This window comes from Nicotiana sylvestris, chromosome 2, assembly GCF_000393655.2.
Source record: "Nicotiana sylvestris chromosome 2, ASM39365v2, whole genome shotgun sequence".
NCBI classification, from domain to species: domain Eukaryota; kingdom Viridiplantae; phylum Streptophyta; class Magnoliopsida; order Solanales; family Solanaceae; genus Nicotiana; species Nicotiana sylvestris.
The window spans coordinates 92,798,145-92,823,472 of record NC_091058.1 but is presented as its reverse complement, the minus strand read 5'-3'; the positions used below and the strand labels follow the sequence as shown (position 1 = coordinate 92,823,472).

General features: G+C 34.5%; 2 protein-coding genes across 2 annotated transcripts; one reads left to right on the top strand and one right to left on the bottom strand.

The window, feature by feature from the left end:
• Nucleotides 1-4,287: 4,287 nt before the first annotated feature.
• Nucleotides 4,288-6,383, top strand: LOC104217841 (large ribosomal subunit protein uL5z-like). The gene is made up of 5 exons (XM_009768172.2): nt 4,288-4,403; nt 4,523-4,630; nt 4,720-4,762; nt 5,433-5,628; nt 5,941-6,383. Exons 1-5 carry the CDS (start codon nt 4,401-4,403, stop codon nt 6,134-6,136), a joined length of 546 nt encoding a protein of 181 aa, XP_009766474.1. The 5' UTR covers nt 4,288-4,400; the 3' UTR covers nt 6,137-6,383.
• Nucleotides 6,384-19,952: 13,569 nt separating this feature from the next.
• On the bottom strand, nt 19,953-23,934 carry LOC104217846 (uncharacterized). Its single transcript, XM_009768178.2, has 9 exons — nt 23,767-23,934; nt 23,630-23,677; nt 23,442-23,511; nt 23,193-23,283; nt 23,051-23,112; nt 22,408-22,676; nt 22,277-22,310; nt 22,066-22,197; nt 19,953-20,467 (listed from the first exon to the last, which is right to left on the bottom strand). Exons 1-9 carry the CDS (start codon nt 23,785-23,787, stop codon nt 20,280-20,282), a joined length of 915 nt encoding a protein of 304 aa, XP_009766480.2. The 5' UTR covers nt 23,788-23,934; the 3' UTR covers nt 19,953-20,279.
• Between the last annotated feature and the right edge of the window lie 1,394 nt (nt 23,935-25,328).

Sequence of the window (25,328 nt, the reverse complement as noted above, 5' to 3'; positions counted from 1 at the left end):
AATAATGATGATGAAGCAGGTCCCTCAAACAAATATGATTCTAAGGCACATCTTGCATATAAAGATGATGATTTTGGAGGCCTAACAAATATTACTCATTTAGAAGCTGGAGACTTCTTTGAGGATATTGACTGAAGAACTGATCATCTTACTGGGGAATGAAGTTATAAAAGTTGTTATTTTTATGTTTGCAACTAGTTTATTTTTCTTGAGTGTATTTTCCTAATGCATCATGTGTTGCTAGTTTCTACATTCCTAATGTATTTCTTAATATTTTTTTGTTTGTCTTTCATATTTCTTATGATGTATTTTTTGTTTTTTTTTTATGAAGGGTATGAAAATTCTCCAGTCTTCAGTTGGACTCAAGATTAATAAAGATAATAAATGTCTTCTGGATAATGCTGCAACACACACTATTCTAAAAGATAAGAGATATTTCTCTTATTTGGTAATAAAAGAAGCGAATGTTAATACAATATCCGGTAGTACAAGATTAATTGAAGGTTCTGGAAGAGCCAATTTATTACTACCAGGAGGAACAAATTTGGCTATTGATGAAGCACTATATTGTAGTAAATCTCAAAGAAACTTATTAAGTTTCAAAGATATTCGCCAAAATGGCTATCATATTGAGACTACAAATGATGAAAAGATTGAATATCTTTATATTACTACAATAATGTCCGGTAAGAAATATGTGCTTGAAATGTTACCTGCTCTTTCCTCCGGCTTATACTACACAAGTATTAGCAGGATTGAAACACATGCCGTAGTAAACGAGAAGTTTACTAATCAAGATAATTTTATTATTTGGCATGACCGGTTGGGCCATCCTGGTTCTAATATGATGCGTAAAATAATTGAGAATTCACATGGACATGCAATGAAGAATCAGAAGATTCTTCAATTTAAGGAATTCTCTTGTGCTGCATGTTCTCAAGGAAAATTAATTATTAGACCATCAACTATTAAAGTTAGGATGGAATCCCCTGCATTTCTGGAACGTATACAAGATGATATATGTGGGTCCATTCACCCTCCATATAGACCATTCAAATATTATATGGTTTTGGTAGATGCATCTACAAGATGGTCACATGTGTGCTTACTATCAACTCGCAATATGGCATTTGCGAGATTGTTGGCTCAAATAATAAAGCTAAGAGCACAATTTCCAGATTATGCAATTAAGACAATTCGTCTTGATAATGCTGGTGAGTTTACATCCCAAGCCTTTAATGATTATTGTATTTCAACTGGGATAACAATTGAGCATCCGGTTGCTCATGTTCATACACAAAATGGTCTAGCAGAATCATTGATCAAACGCCTCCAATTAATTGCTAGACCAATGCTTATGAGAACAAAACTTCCCATTTCAGTATGGGGTCATGCTATTTTGCACGCAGCAGCACTTGTGCGGATAAGGCCCACAAGTTATCATAAAGTCTCCCCATTGCAATTGGCTTTTGGTCAGGAGCCAAATATTTCCCATCTTAGGATCTTTGGTTGTGCGATATATGTTCCAATTGCTCCACCACAACGCACAAAGATGGGTCCTCAAAGAAGGTTGGGGATATATGTTGGATATGAATCTCCTTCTATTATAAAATATCTAGAGCCGATGACTGGAGATTTATTTACAGTAAGATTTTTTGATTGTCATTTTGATGAATCAGTATATCTAATATTAGGGGAGAAAATAAGCAACTGAAAAAGAAGATAGATTGGAATGCATTATCATTATCCCATTTAGATCCTCGAACAAATCAATGTGAACAAGAGGTTCAAAAGATTATTCATTTGCAAAATATTGCAAATCAATTGCCAGATGCATTCACTGACCTACCAAGGGTGACTAAGTCACATATTCCAGCTGCTAATGCTCCAATTCGAGTTGATATCTCGTCCAGATAATTAATTAAAGCAAATGAGTCTAAGTCATGCTTGAAACGTGGTAGACCAATCGGTTCTAAAGATAAAAATCTTCGAAGAAGAAAATGAGCAAGTGATCAAAGTGAACATAACACAAAGATAGTGGCTCAAGAAGAGCCAAAGACGTAACAAATGATAAGACCTTAGGGAGGTCCAGGTACCTGAAAATAATGAGAATGAAGAGATATCAATAAGTTACGTCTCAACCGGGAAAAGATGGAACCGAAATAATATTTTTATCGATAACATTTTTGCTTATAATGTTGCTGTTGAATAATGAAACAAGATGAGGATCTTAAACCAAAATCTGTCAATGAATGTAGACAGAGAAATGATTGGCCAAAATGGAAAGACGCTATGTAGGCAGAGTTAACTTCACTTGGAAAACGTTAAGTCTTCGGACCCATAGTTCGAACACCTGAAGGCATAAAGCTAGTAGGGTATAAATGGGGTTTTGTGCGGAAACGAAATGATAAAAATGAAGTCGTTAGATATAAAGCGCGACTTGTGGCACACGGATTTTCCCAAAGGCCTGGAATTGATTATATGGAGACATATTCTCCTGTAGTGGATGCTATCATTAGACAAAGAAATTTTTATGAAAGTACCTGAGGGATTTAAAGTACCAGATGCATATAAAAGTTTTCGAGAAACTTGTTCAATAAAGCTTCATAAATCTTTATACGGATTGAAACAATCAGGTCGTATGTGGTACAATCGCTTGAGTGAATACCTATTGAAAGAAGGGTACAGGAATGATCCAATTTGTCCTTGTGTCTTTATAAAAAGGTCTGGATCTAAATTTGTTATAATCGCCGTGTATGTTGATGATTTAAATATCATTGGAACTCCTGGGGAGTTTCCAAAAATAGTAGACTGTTTGAAGAAAGAATTTGAAATGAAAGATCTTGGAAAGACAAAATTTTGTCTTGGTCTACAAATTGAGTATATGAAAGATGGAATATTTGTCCATCAATCAACATACACCGAAAAAATTTAAAGCGATTCTATATGGATAAAGCACATCCATTGAGTACCCTGATGGTTGTGAGATCACTTGATATAAAGAAAGATCCATTCCGACCTCATGAAAATGATGAAGAGCTTCTTGGTGCCGAAGTACCATATCTTAGTACAATTGGGGCATTAATGTATTTTGCCAATAATTTCCGACCAGATATAGCTTTCTCAGTAAGCTTATTGGCAAGATTTAGTTCTTCGCCAACACAAAGACACTGAAATGGTATTAAACATATATTCAGATACCTCTAAGGGACCATTGATATGGGTTTATTTCATTCAAATGAATCCAAGCCATCATTGATTGGTTATGCAAATGCAAGATATTTGTCTGATCCACACAAAGGTCGATCTCAGACGGGCTATTTATTTACAAGTGGAGGTACAACCATATCATGACGTTCGACAAAACAAAATATGATTGCTACTTCTTCAAATCATGCAGAGATAATAGCCATTCACGAAGCAAGTCGAGAATGCATTTGGTTGAGATCGATAACTCAACACATTCGGCAAACATGTGGCCTTTCTTCGAAAGAGAATATTCCAACAATATTGTATGAAGACAATGATGCATGCATAGCTCAATTGGAAGGAGGATATATCAAAGGAGATAGAACAAAACACATTTCACCGAAATTCTTTTTCACTCATGATCTTCAGAAGAATAGTGAAATAGATGTACAACAAGTTTGTTCAAGTGATAATTTGGCTAATCCGTTCACTAAGGCATTACCGACCTCAATATTTGAAAAGCTGATATATAAGATTGGAATGCGTCGTCGAGACATTAAGTGATTTTTCATCAGGGGGAGTAACTACATGCTGCACTCTTTTCCTTAACCAAGGTTTTGTCCCACTGGGGCTTCCTGATAAGGTTTTTAATGAGGCAGTAAGCAATGCATATTATAAATAACTATGTACATCCCAATATTTTTTTGTAAGTTCTTAACGAGGCACATTATCTTACATGGACATCCAAGGGGGAGTGTTATAAATAATTTGTGCATTGGATGCTACATTAGATGTCCATGTTGTGAATAGCTTAAAAATTAAATCTCCTACTTTATGTCCATCATCTTTACTTTTTATGCCTATAAAAGGCTATATAATTGCAATAGAAAGATACACCAAAGTGAAAGAAGAAAAAACTTCTTGCTTCTTTATATCTCTTCTTATTTACATTTTAGTGCATTGCTTTTATTTTATAACATGGCCATTAATTTTTTGGTGGACAAACGTTCATTTTCGGGATGTAATTTAGTAGATATTTTCTTTTTTCTTTTTTACCAACATATTCTGAAAATGGCCACAACCCGACGCAAGCTGCGGCCCATATCGTACCATTTATTAAGTTAGTTACGATTAGGGCTTTTTTCCGCCATCTCAGTACCCCAACAACTCTCCCAGCTACTGCTGCTGTAACATCTTCCAGCGGAAGCGCCATGGTATCTATCTCTCAGACATTTCTGTTTCATGAGTATTAATGTTTAATCATATGTATATATGTGCCAAAAAAATATGTATATATGTGACTTTTAAATTAATAGCATTTTTGGTTTTGCAGGCTTCAGAGAAGAAATTGAGCAACCCCATGAGAGAAATCAAGGTCCAGAAGCTCGTTCTCAATATCTCCGTCGGTGAGAGCGGAGATCGTCTCACCAGAGCAGCTAAGGTGTGACCCTTTTTCCGTAATTTCTTTTTGTTTTTTCGTTTTTTAATGTTGAAACTAAAATTGAGGCTGCTTCCGTTTTGATGCTTAAGGTCCTGGAGCAGCTTAGCGGCCAATCCCCTGTTTTCTCCAAGGGTAAAGTTCTTGAATATTATCTAATTGGCACATTTTTATTGAGTACATTGTCGGTTCTGGGAAATATTAGCGCTGCGCGAAGAACATGTTGCTTGTCCGGGAGTTTGTTTTAGTTTTGCATTAATTTTTCTATCAGTTTTAGTTTAAATGTTTAATAGAAAGAAATGAATGCAAAAATTTCATATAGCCGAACCCAATTAGTTTTCGCATTGCGGCTTAGTTGTTTGATCGACCAATGGCAGTTCAGATGTCAGGTAATGGGGAGTAATCTATTTTTAATTCGACCTATATGCATGTAGACAAGGCCCTTTTTTTCTGCAGTTAGACTAGACCTTGAACAACTACTAGCTTATTTGGTTGATTTTTTTGTAATTATACTGGATATGTTTCTTTTAGCTGCAAGGCATGCAAATAATTTTTGGTAGATGTTGGTTGAAGCCAGTGTTACTCACAATTTGATATTGTGACGTATTATGGATAACTAACTAGTGTCCTGCTATTGTTCATACATTGATACTGGTTATATAGCTGGTGAATGGAATTTCCAGTGATTTGTTTTGTTACTTTTTTTATTGACTCTTTAACTGATATTGTATTTATCTCAGATTTCCCCTGCTTTATCAATAAAACTATTTAATCTCTTGCGTGCTTGCTTGGTTCTTATTAACAGCAAGGTATACTGTGCGGTCTTTCGGAATCAGGCGTAATGAAAAGATAGCTTGCTATGTAACTGTCAGAGGGGAGAAAGCTATGCAGCTACTTGAGAGTGGATTGAAAGTTAAGGAATATGAGTTGTTGAGAAGGAACTTCAGTGAGACTGGCTGCTTTGGGTTTGGTATTCAGGAGCACATTGATCTTGGAATTAAGTAAGGATCATCTTGTAGTATCTCTCTATAGCTTTCACGATTTACATATTTAGCTGCTGTTGCTTATGAGGTGGTCTGTAGCTGGTCTTCCTTTTCACAGTGTAAAACAAGAATATTGTTGTTGACTCTTTTTTCTGAACTGCATAAAAATGGAACTAGACTATTGAGAAACAATTCTTCTCATATTGCTCTCTTGTTTTCTTCCTTATGGTTGCTGTGGTCTTGCTATATTAACCTCGAAGCTTATGCATCTGCGACTTCTTATCTATAAAATGTCTTTCCGCTCCTTAAGTTTTGTCATCTGTTTCACAGATATGATCCGTCAACTGGTATTTATGGCATGGACTTCTATGTTGTATTGGAGCGTCCTGGATACCGTGTTGCCCGTCGCCGCAGGTGCAAGTCTCGAGTTGGGATTCAACACAGAGTCACAAAGGAGGATGCGATGAAGTGGTTCCAGGTCAAATATGAAGGTGTTATCCTTAACAAGTCCTCAAACATTCAGTGATAAGCTTAGAAAGCCAACTTCTGGATCAGTCTGTCTCCTCGCAAGTTTATGTTTATGTATTTTGTAGACCTGCATCTATATCACTCGTAGAGGGAAGTTTTGGAGAGTTTCTGGTAGTGGTATGAGGATGTTTTAGTTCTCATTTTGGCTATCAGATCAATTCAATCTTTTTTTGGTCATTTTCTTTTGTTCCAATTAAATCAGAATCATTCAACTCCACAATCTAGTACAATAGACGCTTTGAATACCTGATTTGTTTGCTATTGTGGTAACAAATTAATCAACTGTTTAAGCGTTGGTTTTTTGGCATGGAGTACAATAAAGTATATATCAATGCTGTTATTGTTACTCGGTAGCGAGCCTTTTACTATTCCGGGTCTGGGTTTTTTTATGTGCTGTACTAATGAAGCAGTTTGTTGAGGGCGGCATTGGGAACACAGCTTGATATAGTTACATCTCTCAATCTGTATATGCACTGTTTGCCCACTCAAGTTTACTGCAATATTTGCAGCCTGTGAATCCGTATGTTAAATAAATGCATCAATTAAGGTAACTGGTACTAGTAAATATACATGTAATTGAATCTAGTACTCTCATGGACTATAGGATCCAAGGCCAATTTCACTACGCTGTTGAGGATCACTTAAATTAGGGCAATTTGCGCCGTACCCTATTTTTATGCCACCTTTTAACCTATACCCTATTTTTAAAAACTATTGATTTAACCAACTAACCAAAAATCCGTAATAATATGACTATTATACCCTTTCCAAAACATATAAAAGATGCATCAAGCATACCCAAAATCAAATTCCAGATCTTCTTCGTATCTCCTCCATCAGTCCGTCTCTCCTGAGATCGCCTCTCGCAAACCAGATTTGAACCAGATTCAAATTCCAAATTCAAAATTACAAAATACATTATAAGTATTCAAATTCATCTTCAGAATTCAAAATAGTTTTTGAATTACATGTTTTCTGATTGATTGATTGAAGTTGTTTGACGAACTTCACTGATATGCTAAATTTGCATTCTAAATCTATTTGACGATGAATTCTAACATTCTAATCCGACAAATATGCTGAAACAAACTGAAGTTATTTAGTTCATATCTAAAAAATTCAGCAAAACGAGCAGGCAAATAACACAACGAAGAAAAAATTATATTAAAATATTATGAGTGTTTGAATATTTAAAACACCTATGCGCAAAAAACTTCGGCATAGGTGCCGAAGTTTTTTAGTTAATATTTAAAAACTTCAACAGGAGGAGCTGAAGTTTTTCTATTACACTGCGTAAAAAAAATATCAATTAAAATTTCATATTGCACAAAAAACTTCGGCATAGGTGCTGAAGTTTTTTAGTTAATATTTACAAACTTCAGCAGGAGAAGCTGAAGTTTTCCTATTACACTCTGGAAAAAAAACATCAATTAAAATTTCATATTGCACAAAAAACTTCGGCATAGGTGCTGAAGTTTTTTAGTTAATATTTACAAACTTCAGCAGGAGGAACTGAAGTTTTCCTCCTACACTAGGTAAAAAATAAAACATAAATTAAAATTTCATATTGCACAAAAAACTTCAGCACATGTGCTGAAGTTCTTTAGTTAATCTATAAAAACTTCGGCTGATGGAGCTGAAGTTTTCCTCCCGCACTATGTATTTTATTATCATTTTTTGGAAAAACTTCATACCAAAAAATGCTTATGTTTTCAGGAATATGTAAAACATTTTTCATATAATTTTTTGTATGCTGAAGTTTTTTTAGTTCGTCTGCTAAAAATGCTTAATATTTTATCGTGCAATATGTAATTTTCGGATAAGTTTTTGTTAATTGTTATGTTATTTTCTAAGTTTAAAAAGAATTTTTAGTTCATGCTTGAAGTTTTCATCAAGCACTGTGTATTTTATTATGATTTTTTGAAAAAACTTCATACCAAAAAATGCTTAATATTCAGATTAGTTTTTGTTAATTCCTGCTGAACTTATATAGTTCATTTCCTCTGCTATTTTTCGACTTTGAATAGAATTAATATTAAAAAAAACGCAGAAAAAACTTAAAACAAAAACTGAATATTTCATTAAACATCAAAAAAGATAAATTAAACTACATAAATAACAAAATAAATATAAATAACAAAAAGAAAAACTAATCGTCCATATCATCATCATCATCGTCGTCATCGTCACTACCAGATGGACGAGCATCTTCATCAGCAAGATTATCAAATCTTGCATACATCACAAGCGTATCAAGGTTGTTGTTAATTTCTTCCAGCTCCCTGTCGTACTTGTGTATGAGCTCATCCAGTTTCAGCTCAAAAGCCTCTATAATGTCTTGCTTGAGTTCTTCCATTATTTGCCTGATGACAACATCCATTTTTTCCTTTTTGTATTTTATTATGTCTGCTAAAATATATGTGTTTGAGTGAATAAACTCACAAGGAATAACGTGCTTATATAGGGGAAAAAACTTCTGCATGGTATATGAAAAGGCAAAGAGGAATTTTAAACGTTGTCTAATGAAAAGCGTGCATGAATGTGATAGGAATGTAATTATTACACTAACACATACCCCCAACGCAATATAATTACTATTTTATGCAATTAATACTGAAACATGCTCAAGTTTGTTGAATTCATTTGCTAAAACTTCAGCCCAATGTGCTGAAGTTCTTTAGTTCATTTCTAAAATCTTCAGCACCTAATGAGCTGAAGTTGTTTTCCCTGCATTTATGAATCCCTGTCATACAACTTTTTCAAAAAAACTTCACCTGATATGCTAAAGTTATTAAGCTTATTTCTAAAAACTTCTGCACTTAATAAGCTGAAGTTTTCTGTGCAGCATTCATTAATTATGTCATACATCTTTTTCCAAAAAATTTCAGCAGAAGATGCCTAAGTGATTTAGTTCATTTGTAAAAACTTCAGCACAAACAACCTAAAAATTCTTCTATTCACTTTCCTAATACTTGCCACTAACATGAATCTGTAGGATGAGTTCAATTTGCGTTGTTATAACTTTCAATGGGAGTTAGACTCCTGATTTCAAATACTTGGATCATGATACAAAACTTATTCTACTTAATAAGCACATATCATTCAATACTTTCCTGAAGAAAATTAGTGAAGTTGCAAATATTGATTCAACAAGATATGCACTAAAAGTATGGTTTGATATCAAACTAAATACAAGCAAAGGAATACTTGTAACTTCAGATGAAGAACTCAGTACATGTATACATTTGCTTACAACTTATTCACCCTACGAAAATTGCCATTTCATCATCGAAATAATATATCCTTCAGAATCTGCAGCATTCAAACAATCGCTTGCATATGCGATAGATTCAGAACCTTTTGCTGATTATCAACATGAAGTAGGACAACCAATAATGGAAGTAGACAACGAGCAACAACCTTCTAACATTACAGTTGCTTCAGAATATATAATGCTGCAACAATTACCCCCTCCTCCAATAAATTTATACCAGTTTGTCGATGACCAAGAAGAAGAAGGACAACTAATAATGCAAATTGACAACCAACACACAATCCAATAAAGCTTTTTGTTACCTCATGCAATGATAAGCAACAACGAAGATGAAGTAAACATGGAGCTTATACCAATAACATCAGATAGAATTGAAGAAATTGCTGAAAGTTCTTGTGCTTCTCAGAAATCAAGAAAAAGAGTGAGGAGAAAGCTGAAAGAATCTCAACCATGTAAAATACTTAGGCACGATGCGTTGCCTGAGGAAGTAAGAGTTGGATCAATTTTTGAGAACAAACAAAACATGACTAAATTTTTTTGCAGCTTGGAGATAAACCAGAAAGTTGAATTCACTGCTGTTAGATCATGTTCAAAGAGATACGAGTTGAAATGCATCATGGACAAATGTGGTTGGAATGTACGTGCTACCAGAATAAAAAATTCCACACTATTCAGGGTGATAAAATATCATAACATCAATGAATGCTCGGTTGATGCAAGAAAATCAGATCAGAAGCATGCTACATCTAATTTTATAAGTGAAAAAATTATAGACCATGTTCGAGACATAAAGATAGAGGTTACACCAGCCTTTGTAGAAAATGAAATAAAAAAAAATTGGAATTGACATTGGTTATCACAAGGCATGACGTGCTATTCAAAAAGCTGTTGCTTGCATAAGGGGAACACCTGAAGAGAACTACCAGATTCTTCCTTCATACCTACACATGATGGTGGGCAAAAACCCAGGAACGTACACAAGCATAAAAAGAGATGCGCAGAATAGGTAAGCAAAACAATAATAACCATCAGCCTGAAGTTTCAAATGTTCCTATTTGAAAAACTTCACATCATATGATTTGTTTTTTTTTGTGTTTCACTGTACAGATTTACTTACATGTTCTTTGCTCATGCGGCATCAATAGCTGGTTGGTCCTACTGTAGACCCGTTATTGCAGTAGATGCAATGTTTTTAAAGTCATTATATCGTGGTGTTCTATTTGTTGCTGTATCAAAGGATGCAAACAATCAAATCTTTCCTCTATGTTTTGGTGTAGCAGATTCAGAAAACAATGAGGCATATATTTGGTTCTTCAGGGAAATGAGAAAAGCAATTCAAGTCCGTCGTGAACTAGTTTTCTTGTCAGATAGAAACCAATCGATCGCAAATGGGATTAGAAAAGTTTTCTTGAAGCTCACCATGGTATCTGCCTCTATCACTTTGAGAAAAATTTAAGGCAAAGACATGCAAAAGCCACGGTAATAGATCTTTTTCAAAGTGCTGCAAGGTCATACAAACGTGAAGATTTTAATCAGTTAATGTCCCAACTCAAAAGTATTGACAAGAAAATATACAATTACATAATGGAAGAGCCTCCCGAGAGATGGGCTCGATCGTGGTTCCCACGACGACGTTATGATATGCTAACAACAAATATGGTAGAACCAATGAATTCCGTTTTACTAAAAGGGAGAGAAATGCCTATTTTAAGAATGTTAGATTTCATCCAAGAAAAGTTGGGAGAGTGGTTTTACGAACGGAGAAAAAAGGCAAATGAAACTTTTCATAGAGTATCAATATGGGCAGAAGAAGAAATGACTAGGAAGATGGACTTAGCTTGAAAAATGTTTGTGAGTATATTTATTAACTTCAGTTTTTTATATCTGTTGCAGTGATTTACTGCTTACATTTAAAAAAAATCATACTTTTTCTTTTTGAAGCAAAAATACACTAATATAGTTTGTCTTAATTTTTTATTCCTTGTTAGGTGTTCAACCTTGACTCAGTGTTGTTTAGAATAAATAGTGAAGGAATCGAATTTATTGCGAACTTAAAGAAGAGAACTTGTGACTGCCTGGAATTCCATATTGATGAATTGCCCTGTCTACATGCAATTGCTGCTATAAATAAGAGATATTTGCAGAAATCTGATTACTGCTCAAATTGGTATTCAAGGAAAACATGGTTGAAAACATATGAAGGACATGTGAATATCGTGTGAGATCAAAAATCATGGGATATACCACAAAATGTACAATCTGAGATCACAAAACCTCATGATGTAGAGATTTTACAAGGAAGAAGACAAAAGAAGAGGCATATACCTGCGACTGAATCAGTACCATTCAAGTTTACCAAATGCAGTCGATGTAAACAAGCTGGGTATAATTGAACAACTTGCTTGTCTTCTCCAGCACCTCATTCATATTCCAAGAAACACACTAAAAAATACTCCAACCTTCAATAATCCTTGGTCTGAATTTAGACTTTCTTTATTGTATGACATAATTGAAATGTGATTTTTTTATAGGAATAAAAAAATAAGCTCTTGGACTATTTTATATACTGCTAAAGTACAAATCACTCATTTTTGTTGCGCAGACTTACAGGTTTGGTTGCATTTTAAAAAAGTACGCAATGGCTTCTGTGACAAAAAACATCAGCTTACAGTATGCGAAATACATATCCTTAAACACACACACACATGTGCTGATTTTTTTCAGTATATTTTTAAAGACTTCAGCACCCGATAAGCTGAAGCTTTTGTGTTGGATTCAATAGTTTTTGTCGTAAAGCTTTTTCAAAAAGATTCGGCCCAATGTGTTGATGCTTTTTAGTATATTTCTAAAGACTTCAGCACCCGATAAGCTGAAACTTTTGTGTTGGATTCAATAATTTTTGTCGTAAAACTTTTTCAAAAAGCTTCGGCCCAATGTGCTGAAGTTTTTTAGTATATTTCTAAAGACTTCAACACGCGATAAGCTGAAGTTTTTGTATTGGATTCAATAATTTTTGTCGTAAAGCTTTTCAAAATACTTCGGCTCAATGTCCTTAAGTTTTTTAGTATATTTCTAAAGACTTCAGCACCTGATAAGCTGAAGTTTTTGTGTTGGATTCAATAGTTTTGTTATGACTTTTAACCAAAACTTCAGCTTAAAAGCAGAAGTCATTTACTTCATGCTTACGTTTTTTGAAACAAAAATGTACTTAAAATTCATGATAAAAGACACAAACATATTTGTATGGCACAAAAGTGAACTAAAAAAATAATTAATGTATATTCACAAAATCCAAATTATGTTCAACCAATCCTCTAATCAAAAAATTCACACAGAGTCTCTTCAAAATCTCCATAATCATGTCCTTCTTGTTCTTCTGGAGCTTCATAGCCGCTATCTTTTTTCCACTTTCCATGAGCCCAAAGATTGGCAACCAATTCTCTCCTGAATGTCAATGACTGACTTTGATCAAAATTGAAGACATCTTCTTTCTTCAACCGCATATCAATAAACTTAAGAGCAAATATACCACAATCAACATTACAAAAAACACATGAAAAAGAAATTGAAGAATCGTTAACACAAGGGCAAAAAATAATAAACATAAGATGCATGGTAAAACATATGTGAAACACGTACTTGTTAGTCTGTTGCGGTGTCTTCATCCACATAATTTGAAATTTTTCCACAGAACTTTCCCCATGAAATTTATTGTGTGCCCCAAAATCCAAGCATTTGAGATAGTGTGGGATCAACCGGGCATAAATTCTGACATGTTCAAGCGCACGATCGTATGTTACACTGTCCATGGAATCATACACATATATAATTTTATCTTTAAAGTCCAAAATTTCAAAAAAGTAGTGCGTAGATGTCTGGCCCGTTTAAGTCGAAATGGAAAGAATACTTTTCTAGCAGATGCCCATGAGATACCATAGGAAAGGTCGAGGCCTTTTACGTAGTTGGCCACTTTTTCATTCGTTGATTCTTCCTCAAACCAACTAAAGTCCGTAAGTGGATGAATAACCGTTTCTTCTTCTTCTTCTTCAGCATGTTGTTTGGATATCCTCTTTCTCTTTGATTTGCTCTTTTTTTGATCCTGCATTCTCTTTTGCTTCCTTTTGTTAATTATCTTCATCTTTTCTTCTGAAGAATGAATACCATCCAGCTTAGTCATATACTGATCGAAAAGTAAATCTGTTACTGTACATCTTGATTTTGGATAACGTGGAAGGTGATAGCAATATTTTTTGCGCAAGTAATATATGCACACATCAATATGCTGCAAATGAACAACAACAAATGATAACATGTGAAAATACCACTATGAAGTTTAGAAAAAATGCATTACAAAACTACAAACAGCATGACAAAAACTTAAGCATATTCAGTTTGAAGTGTTAGGCTGAAGTTTTAGCAAATAAGCTAAAAAACTTCAGCACTTTACTATGAATAAAGCTGAAGTTTTCCAAATTACAGTGTAAAAACTTTGCTATAGAAAATAAGCTGAAGTTTTGGGAAATACAGTTGAAAATCAATTCAAAAAACAAACTTAATAACTTACTTCATCCGCAAGATCAGAGTCAGGATCCATAAGCTCGGTAAAGAATGATTTTGCAATACCAAATCCAGCTAATCTGAATCGATTGGAATCATATTCACTGGCATCCATCTCCAACCACTCTGTAAATCTTTCGATCAATCCACTGTCTTGATTAACATAATAGAAGGGACACCTTCTTGTATTCTTTCCTACTTTCCAATCTTGCCCCCTTTGCTTTTTTTTTTTATAAACTACATAAGGAGATCTCAACCAAATACTCTCCATACGAATTCTTTTCTCTTTTTTTTCTGGTTTTCCTTTTGCTTGCTCTTCCTGCTTTTCCGTCACAACTAACTGCTGTTGTTCAGCAACAGGGGGAAAACTACAGCCATCGTGGCAGATGCTTGACCAACTCCCTGTTGTTCACGACATTCTTGTGTCTCTTCACGAACAACAACAACAACAGAATTACCTTCTGAATTAGTCCCTTGTGTACTACCAAGTGAAAATGAACATAAATTGAAGTTGAGGATATCACTGGTGTCACACATAGGAGAACTAAAAATCTTCCTTCTCTTAGGTTTTGGAAGAAGTTCCGATGCATCAGATGAGATCTGCAAAAGCAAGGAAAATATAAACATAAATAAAGTTGATTGAAAACACACATTAGGCAAAAAAACAACAACTTGTAATTGAATTGCAGAAAATAACTACCTGGTCTAAGTGTTGCGACACAGATGGTGTTTGCATTCCAACAGATCCTGTATATTCGTGCAAAAAAAAAACTAAATAAAACTGACTAAATTTTATAAAATAATACCAACATACTTCACACCTGTCTGTGAGGTAACAAGTGTGAATATATGTATTTCTCCTTTTTCATATAGCTGCATAAGCTCACCAAAGTCTTTTTGAGCTGCCTCGAGTATTTCTGAAAAATCATTCAAAAATATAAAAAGAGAAAATAAAGTATGTAAAATTTAAACTGTAAAAAATATACTTCAATCAAATATAATAAATTCATGATCTATAGAATACCTTGACGTTTGTCTTCCGCTGTGGTTTCCCCAGGTTGCATGTCTTTGTCAATGCCTTTGTCAATATCAACATTTACAGCCTCATTCATTTGTGAACCAACGTCGAGGAGCATTGGAGTATTCTCTGGAAGGTTTTTCTCAACTCTACCTTCATTCAATTCAGCATCATCAGAGAGTTTTTGAGTTGTGTCAATTGAAGCACAACTAGTTTCAACTTCTATTGCATATTCATAAAGAGGGTGAATAGATCAACTAGTTTTTCTATATATATATCATAGAAAAAATTTATACCTGTAGTGAAAATTTCACTACAGGATATTATAAAAAAAAACAGTTAAAACTTCAACTCTAAGAAGGCTGAAGTTAGACAGTCACAAACAAAAACTTTGACAGTTACAAAAAAAAACCTCAGCTCGACAGTTACAAAAACAAAAACTTTAGCTCTAGAGCTGAAGTTCACCAGTTACAAAACAAAACATTCAGCAAAAAAACATGCTGTAGTTTTTACAAAAAACACAAACACATGAAATAAAACTTCAGCTCCAATCTAAGGTATCATTGAAATATTATAAACTTCACACTTTGTACATGTAGTAACAATTTCCTGTGTATCACCACCTAGAAGTTCTTTGCAAATAGCTAGTAATCCTGCATACCGATCGTCTTTCCCAATAGTGCTAGACACATCACTCGCTTTTAGTTCTAAAGTACAAACATATGCTTGATCTCCATTGCCAAACAAATTGCCTTTTTCCAATATCACTTTCCAAAGGACAACTCGGTGCATGTTTTTCAGTGCCAACAACTTGATCATCTAAACCTTTCTCAGTTGTTAACTCTTTATCATCTCCATCTTTACTCTGTCTACAAATACTGGATTGTTCCTCTACACCTTGTTGTTGAACATGTTCATCGACTTCAATAGCCGCTTCCTTATGTGTAGCATTATCATCTACGACTTTACACAATGCATCATGAGCATTATGTTCTTCAGTCTCAACAACTTGATTATCTGCACCTTGCTTGCTTCCAATATTCTCAGTTGATAACTGTGCTTCATCATTTCTATCTCTGCTCAATCTATCAGCACTAGGACGTTCCTCTTCAAATTGTTCTTGAACATGTTGATCGCCTACAAAATTCGTTTCCTCACGTATAGTATTTACATATGCGACTTTATCTAATGCATCATCAACAACATTAATATCTGATGGATGTTCGTAACAGTCGTTCCCCCTATCATATTCTCGATGGTTACTCAAATCAAAATTGCCATCATCCATTCCATTTGATTTGTTGACAATCTTAAACAACTATTCAAACTTCTCATCGAAATATTCCTAGAAAAAAATTACTAACAATGATTAATCTGAATAACATCAGCAGAAATAAAAAGGCTTCTCTATAAATTAGCTTACCTTCACTTTTACAAAAACCGCATCCACAAAAGCAGATCGCTCCTCCTTTTTAAACTTATCAAAAACTTCTTTCACGATTATGCTTCTTTCTTTTTCTGCATGCCTTTGAACCTCCATCGTTAATCTCTAGAATAGACACACAACAAAAATTCAGATATATAACAAAACTTCAGCTCAAAAACATGTTGTACTTTTACAAAACACAAACCAAAAAACTTCAGATCAAAACTTATAGAACATATTGTGTCGAGTAATTCATTGTCATCAAAGTCACTTGTAGAACGGTAAGAACGACTTTGGGTACGAGATGATTCGCCAATAAAAGGAGTTCGATTCGCTTCTTTTGATCGACTCCGACTACGTGGTGATTCACCAATAACAGGAGTTCGATTCGATTCTTTTGATCGACTCAGAGTACGTGGTGATTCACCAGTTGAAGGACCCGCGTTAAGTACCTTTGAACGAATCCGGTTGCATGGTGACTGGCCAATTAAAGGCATTGAATTCAATTCCTCTTCTGTAGGAATTATATCCAATAACCTAAAGCTGCGATATTTCTGTTTAATACAAAAAAGTATATTATGAGAAGAAGAAAACTAATACGTCAACATATTAACACAAAGACAAAAAAAAGTAACTTACTTCATGACTACTGAACATCTCAAAAAGTTCGGAAAATTTAGGCTCTCCCACACATACATAACGTAACATCCTGGGAACCTGAGGGGTATCAAGGTACTCATCCTCTCTTATATACTTCTCCCGAATATCTGGGAAGCGCTCATATAACCAAGCACATAACGGATAAGGAAATCCATCAAGTTTATACTCAGTCGCATGAAATTTGTTCTGCTTGTCCAATGCATGTTTTAGTGAGTAAATGAGCTTCTCATAATCCACATTACCCCAAGGATATTTAGCACAAACCTTATCATCTTCAACAATAGATGCATACTCCTCCATCACAGATGACTCGGTCTTTTTCCCAAATAAAATAGACTCTACAACAAGATTTTTATAAGCTTCACATCATCATCATCGCTCTCGCATACGTGTATGTGATTCACAACATTCTTTGGAATTTCATTCCGAGTCATAAAATCTCGAATATCCTTCAAAGTCACACCCTTGGACTTACCAAAATAGCGCTTTAGAATATTGTTCTCTCGATTAATTAGTTTTTCAACATTATGTGTTGTGATCCGCAAACCACACATAATGTGAAAGTCTTCAAGGGTGAAGGAAACATCATGGCCAAAAATCTTGAAACTAATCGAGTCTCGATCATTCATGAATATTCGAGAAAGACACAGACAATGAACCAACTTCATGCTGCATTTGAAATTCTCCATAGCCATAATGTATCGAAATGTACCATTATGAAGCTTATCCCGTTGTGTAGGAGTCAAGAAAGTTGCAATTAATTTCTTCAAATCGTGGTCCCCTTCCAGTAACCCTTAGAGTTAAACCAATCTCGAAACTCAAAATATCTTTGACCTGGTCTTGTAGGTGGAGGAGTAGAGACATAAGGACCTAGGGGTATTACAGGTAGTCTAAGTGCTTTAGGTGCATTAGCTGCTTTGCGTACTTTAGCTGCATTAGGATCTTTAGGTGCTTTAGGTGCCATCTGTTCAAAAAAGTAAAACATACAAAAAATAACATCAGGACATTATCAAAAAGATCAGTTGAAACTTCAATCTCTAAGAAGGCTGAAGTTCGACAGTCACAAAACAAAACTTCAGCTCTAAAGTTGAAGTTCGCCAGTTACAAAAACAAAAACTTCAGCTCTAGAGCTGAAGTTCGACAGTTACAAAAATAAAACCTTCAGCTCTAGAGCTGAAGTTCACCAGTAACAAAACACAAAAACTTCAGCTCACCAGTTACAAAACACAAAACATTCAGCCCCATGCTGTAGTTTTTACAAAAAACAAAACACAAATTCAAATCCAAAAATAATGCCAAAACATGAAAAAAAAAACTTCAACTCCTATCTAAGGTATTATCACTTTAATAGTATCATCTATTTAACTCTCAATTTTTTTTAAAATTTGGACGTCTAATCACTGAAGAATTTATAGAATTTTCATCAATAACATAAAAACTCGTTCAAAAAACCTAAAAACACAATCGTAAAAGTAAAACTAATGCACTTATCAAACTAAACACAAAGAAACTATTTAATCATAAATACATGACTATCAAAACCAAAACCAGAAAAAAACACAGAAAATCGTAAAATAAAACCCAGAAAATTAATGCAATGTACCTGTGATTAAATCGTAATGTGGGAACAACGACGAATAGCAGTTGAAAAATCAAAACAACGACGAAAACCCTTTGATTTCAGAAAAGAACAAATCAAAAAATGCGAATAACGGGAGAGAGAGACAGAGACAGTAAAGGACTAGCGTATACTTGGAGAGAAAGTAGTCTTTTAATGAAGAGGGGCAAAATAGTCTTTTTAAAAGGTTTTTAACAAAAAAAATGGGTACGGGTGCAAACAGAAAGACAAGGCGGCTACAGGTTAAAAGGGGGCGCCCAAAATAAGGCGCCCCGTGCAATTTTTACCTTAAATTAACTATTAAAATGCCCACATATTATATCTAACTTTAAATTACTAAAACTCCCGAAAGAAACTTGAAGTTGTTAGTCAGCGACTCAGCATCGTTCTTTGGGTGCTACTTTTGTTTTTGAAAATAAAGGCCAAAAAAGCATATGAAACTCATAAGAGAGGGATCGGGGGCGATGATGAAGAAAGCCGAAGTTCCTACTATCTGAAAGGTATTTACATGTAAAGAATAAATTGGTGCAAATTTTCATGGAACGCCCGAGTATAAAACCACGATATTCCTCAGAATCCATAGAAACGTAATAATTCAAATGTATCCTATTTGCCACTATCCTCTGCTCAATGGACTCCACAAAATCCTCTCCTGGATCGGAGGAAGACTTCTCCATGGCTATCATTTGGTATTTTCATTTTTAGTCTCTTCTCTTTCTCTAATCATCTTGTCTAAATTTTCTGGCATCATGCCGCATGTGTTGTGCTTGAAATGGCTGGCTGGATATCTATCAGAATTTCAACTTTCAGTTCTTCAGAAGAAAACGATACACAAAGCCTACTACTGCAATCCGTAAGTTGAAGCTTCTGATTCATGGATACCTTAGAGCTCTGCATTCTATGAGCAGTGACACAGAGCTCTGATATGAAGGAGGGATGTTAGGAGACAATCAGTTTTGTAATTCAGAAGTGGGTCTTACTAATCATTATCATCTCTCAACATTAATGAACCTGTGAAGATCACCAGGGATATAGGGAACCTTCTTTTTGCTCATAAAGCTTGTGAATTGTGATCATGATGTTAATTAGGTAATCTTGATTTCCTTTATAGCTTGTATTAGGTGGCAGGCAAGCTTTACAAGCTATGGTTGAAAACAGATGTATCACCTTGCTCCACAATTAAACACCATTCAAATAAGATTGAAGAAACAGAGAAGGCGGGTAAAGGTGAGAACTTTTGATTGTTTACACATGCTAGTTAGTACCAGGACCAATGTACAAGTTGATTTCAAGAATTTAGAAAAGCTTTTTGTGGTAGTGTGCGAGTGAAATGGCTGCAGAGGGATAATATTCAAGTTGATGATGACACAGAGGGAGGACATCCTGTTGTAGAAACCACTTGGCCTCAGGATACAAATTCTCCTGCACAATGGGCTTTACTAATCAACCAATTGAAATAAAAGGGCGGTCTCCATCTGGAACTACTTATAAAAACATGAATTTGGTTTAAAACCTATAGTTCTACTGGAATCATGTAGAAAAATTATACAACATGAGGTTCCAAGTTAGAAACATATGAGAAATGGGGTCAGTATCTGTGCTTAATGACACGAGTCACCCTCTCGAAGAAAACTGCACACATATTTGCGCCGAACACGATCGTATCCCTCATCCACTCAGGGGCCACTCTCTCACAGGTCCCCAGTGACAGCATGCGGTACACCAATTCTGGTTCTTCAGATGCATTCTTTATCAACGTCAAACTAAAAGAAAGTCCTGCACAAACCAAAAGGATGACTTTCAGAATGTAAGTTCCAGAAGCGCATAGCTGTTATCAATGAAGAATATATCTGAAATTTGGAGTGATTAAGTTCACTTAAAAAAAGAAGAAGAAGAAAGAGGAAAACACCACAGAGCTCAAAAACAACGGATCACACTTCTTCAACGCATAGAGTAATGAGACAATTATACTGTCTTGTAATCCACAATACAAAAATAGGGCAGCTCTTCCTTGTTAGTATGCGTGAACTAAAAAGAGGCAAAGACCATAACGCACATTACATGAAAACCTCAAGATGCTCCTGAAACATAGTAGTCTGGCTAGATGATCAAATAGACTTGCAGGTAATTCACACCCAGAAACCCTATTATTCTATCTTAATCCCTATTAGCACCATGCATGTGTGAGAATATCACACCACATCATTATTAAAGAAGAACAAAGGGAAAATTGGATAATTCAAAATTCTGATTCATCTAATGAAGTTCAACATTAAATAGCTAGCTTATAAGGGGACTAAGTGGCTACCTTTCTAATTTAGTGATTTCTAAAGATTAAAAACATTCAGCCTAGCCCGCTTTAGATCAGCTAAGTTCATTGAGTGGCCAAACTGGCCGAAGTTCTCTTGAGTGGAAATTCTGATTGATAGTCAAAGCCATATTTATTATTTAAAGTAAAATAATCTGATGGTCGAATTGTATTTGACCAAAGATAATTAACTTGAAGATGTAATTACAATTGAGTGCACTATGGTAGCAAATCTAAAGTGAGACTAAGTGACAATCATTTAGCTCAAATTTTACACCATTAAACGTATAGAAGTTCACCACTCAAACAATCCCTGCTAGGTCATTATATAGCAGCAGTCAGTAAAATCACAAAAATAAAATTTAGGTGCCATTTGGTTCAAATTTTTGAAACAGAGTTTTTGCAACAACAAAAAAAAGGTCAACCAAACGCCAAGAAAAACCTTTTCAGTTATCGCAGATAGAAATGAAACTAAAGATGTAAAAATCAAATAATTTCTTATAAACCATCTAGGTTTCTGATTATTCGGGAGCACCATTTCATGTTTCGCTAACTAGCTTCTATTTCCAGACTTCACTTATGGGAATATACTGGGTATGTTGTTTTGTTGACTAGCTTCTATTAATTGAGGCTGTTGTTCACATTATCTCTTGACTCCCCTTCACAAGACAAATTAATATTAACAGCATATCTTAAGGACTTATTCCCAAATTTTTAATTTATACAAACTTTAAAATTTAGTTTTCAATTTAATTGAAAGAAGAAAAAACACAGCAAAGCAGGAAAAGAAAAATAAAATAAAATGGATATACTGCCAACTAGTTATTTATTAGGTAAAATTTATAATTTAGAAAAGAAACTACAAGTTTAGGCCAAATAAAATCAAATAAGGCAAATTTTCGAAAACTATTGAAACTTGAATAATGCCTCTGCAAATTCCAAAGATTTCAGCAAGGATTATAACATATCTACAAATTAGGCAGTAGAAAATGGAATTGAAAAGGAGGAAAGGGGACAGAAAAAAAAGAAGCAAGATCCAGGACTTCAGAGTTCGTCCAGAAATTACCACTTGACTCATGAAGCGCTGATATGCATAATTCTTCATTTTCCGTCACAGTAGAAAATTTCATACTGAGTAGCCACTGAAAAATGTCTTGGAAGATGCACTTGGCTGGAGAGATGTCAGCTGCACCATCACCTAAAATATCACATCCAAATAGTAGTTACATAAGAGGAGATACTACAGACTAAAACAACAATTAACAGTTGGGACAAACCTGAAATGTCAGCATTTCTTCTACAGCAAGCAGGCTGAAAAATATTGTCAGATGGTCAGAACAGTAAAATCCCAACTCAGCTCTACTGCATAAACTAGCATATGTGATAGAAATTGGAGAGTAGTACTGACCTCAGTGTACCTATATGAACTCGTACTAGGTTGTGCAGTTCCAGTTGGAAGTTCTTCCCTGGGAGACAGTGTAACAGCGTCTTGTATGCTAGGCAAAGACTGCCGGCGACGTTTCTTGTTTGCTATAGTTGAGCCATCCAATTCATCTAGAAGAGAATCTCCAACAGTAATAATTTTTCTGCTTTCTCCTTTATCAGTGCTAGCATGGAAACCAGATCTCTCTCGGACAAGTTGTTGAAGTCTCTGAATTTCATCACTAAGTTCTTTAACTGCAGCGTTAGCAATAACTATATAATTATATGGATTTCAAAATTGGACATTTATTCAACAGAGCAGCTGAATACAAATATTATCTCCAAAAGTTCAAACAGGCAGCAAAACCAGCATAAGAAATGCTAAAATCTCTACACAAACGCAATATATAGCTGCCTTTACACAGAAATAAGTGAAGCTTTGACTAATGCATGATGACTTTGCTAGAGTACCCCACATTGGATGAGGGAATCAGCTATAGCCATTCTTCACTTTATATGTTCTTGGTAATTCTCACCTCAAGAACTAGCTTTGGACTATGGACATAATAAGAATTCTACCATGAATCGAACTTACATAGCCAATTAAAAATTCCCAAATTTATCCTTACTCTTCAGGCTGTTTTCCATCAAAAGCTTTTGGTATTGAATCGTCTCTTCATCTTTGGCAACCCTGCATACAGGTTAAGTACACATTTATATTCTTTTCAATATTCTTATTCAATTGAGCAAGCCCTTCCCAAGAGGTAACACCTCAGAGATGCCATTTCACTCCTCAAGTCATTGACTTGTTCGCGTAGTCTGTCATTTTCACTTCTCACGAATTCAATCAGTTGTTCGGCAGCTGGAAGAAACAAAGCTGCATGTCAAGCCTTCAACCAAGTTTCAGCCTCAATGTAATTAAAGATGGGGCAGCTATGAGTTCTCCAAGTAATAGATTTTATCCATAATTTCTTGAATTATTGGATACATATCAAGGTAAGCATTCAAGTATCAACATACCGGCCACGTAATTCGCAAATTTCAGCTCTTGTTCCATATTCAGGTTCTCCAACTCCCTGTCTTTTTCTTTCTACCAAAAAATAAATGAAAAATCTTACTCTTAGTAAACAGGAAAAGACAGCACAGTTCAAAAACAAAAGTAAAAATAAAATTTGAAAAACTGAAGACGACAAAAATCCGCAAAATACCTTGAGCTTAGTGTACGTGCTGTAGAGCTTGGTATAAAGGGCCTCCATCTGAAACCAAAAAGGTAAAAATCAGAAAAAACGAAGAAATGATAACCCTAAGATTGAAAATAAACCTTGGCTGAATTCAGGAATAAAACCTTGGCTGAAGAAACTGACATCGGAAAACTGGGAATGGAAGAGATGTGTTGTTCAAAATTCAAATCAAATGACGATTTCGAGTAACAAGCTTTGGCGGGAGACTGAGTTCCAAGATTGGGTTCTTTATACTGAATGAATTTTAAAGCAAAATTCCGTTTCGCTTTCGGGTCGTGTTGATCCGGGCTCATTTATGGCATAATAACGCTGCGGAATTATTAACTACTAGTAGTAAAATGGACCTACAACTAGAAGTGCATAATTTGGTAAATACCGAATTACCATGCCGAAATCGAAAATTTTGGTATTTCGTTTAATTTTTTTAAAAAATTGGTATTAGATATGGTATTAGGTATTTTAAAATAAAATACTGAAATACGAATCTCATACCGAAATATATATTATATTGCACAATACACATATTATTAATTATAATATTAAATATAAAAAATCTAAAATTTTGCTTTCCTTTATTCTCTAAGTTCATCAATTAACTCTAAGCAAGTAACAAGACATTTCTAATGATCAAATTTATTCCTTTATGTACAGTTTTCTCTCTCTGGGTTGATATTTACTGGTTTTGGATAAAATATTTGTCAATAAACGTTTTTAGCTTTGTACTTTTGAGTACTTTAATTAAGAATATTATAGTCTATGACTCTACGTATTAATTAGTATTCAAATCGAATAAACCGAAACCGAAAGAAGAAAAACCGAACCATACTGAATTTAATTAGGTACGGTATTGGTATAGCATTTTAAGAAACCAAATACCAAAAATACCGAATCGAAATGTCTAAATACCGTACCATACCGACCGACGAACACCCCTACCTACAACCTCTTATATATAATTGACCAAATGTGAATTGCAAATAAAACTGACTGAGGAAGTGTGTTGATAATTGAGAAATAAACTTGACTAATAAACAACTTTAAAAATTTAAAATCTTTTGAAGTTCTATGCTTTGCATCAAATATTTTCAAAGGTGTTTAATATTATTTATAAACCTTAAGGGTTGTTTGATTATCAAAATAAAGATAATAATTCTGGGATACACTTTAAGATTATATTTATTTCATATTTGGTTATAGGTGTTAGCTAATTTCGAAATAAATTTTACACTAAAATAGTGAGACTAGTTATCCCAAGTCTCATCACACCCCCTGGGATATCGTTGTTTACACTAAAATATAATAGTGAGATTAGTTATCCCATCATTATACCAAATTAATGTACAAACGATTATGGTGTTTATCAAACATATTATAAGTTACAAAGTATAAAATAATCTAATCAATTTATAAGTTTATTCATAATTATCTCTTCGACATTACGCATAATAAAAAAAAACTTAGAAAGAGAAACTCTCACCTCTCACTAGACCCAACATGGATATTACAACCAAACCACCGAACATCCCACTTGAACCACCAGACAATAACCCGATGGATGAAGACACCAACCCAGCACACTCCTACAAGGAAATGCTACTAAATAAGAAAGAGACAACTCAAGCTCGGTACTATGAAAATGAACCTTGCATAACCAAGGGAGTCGAAA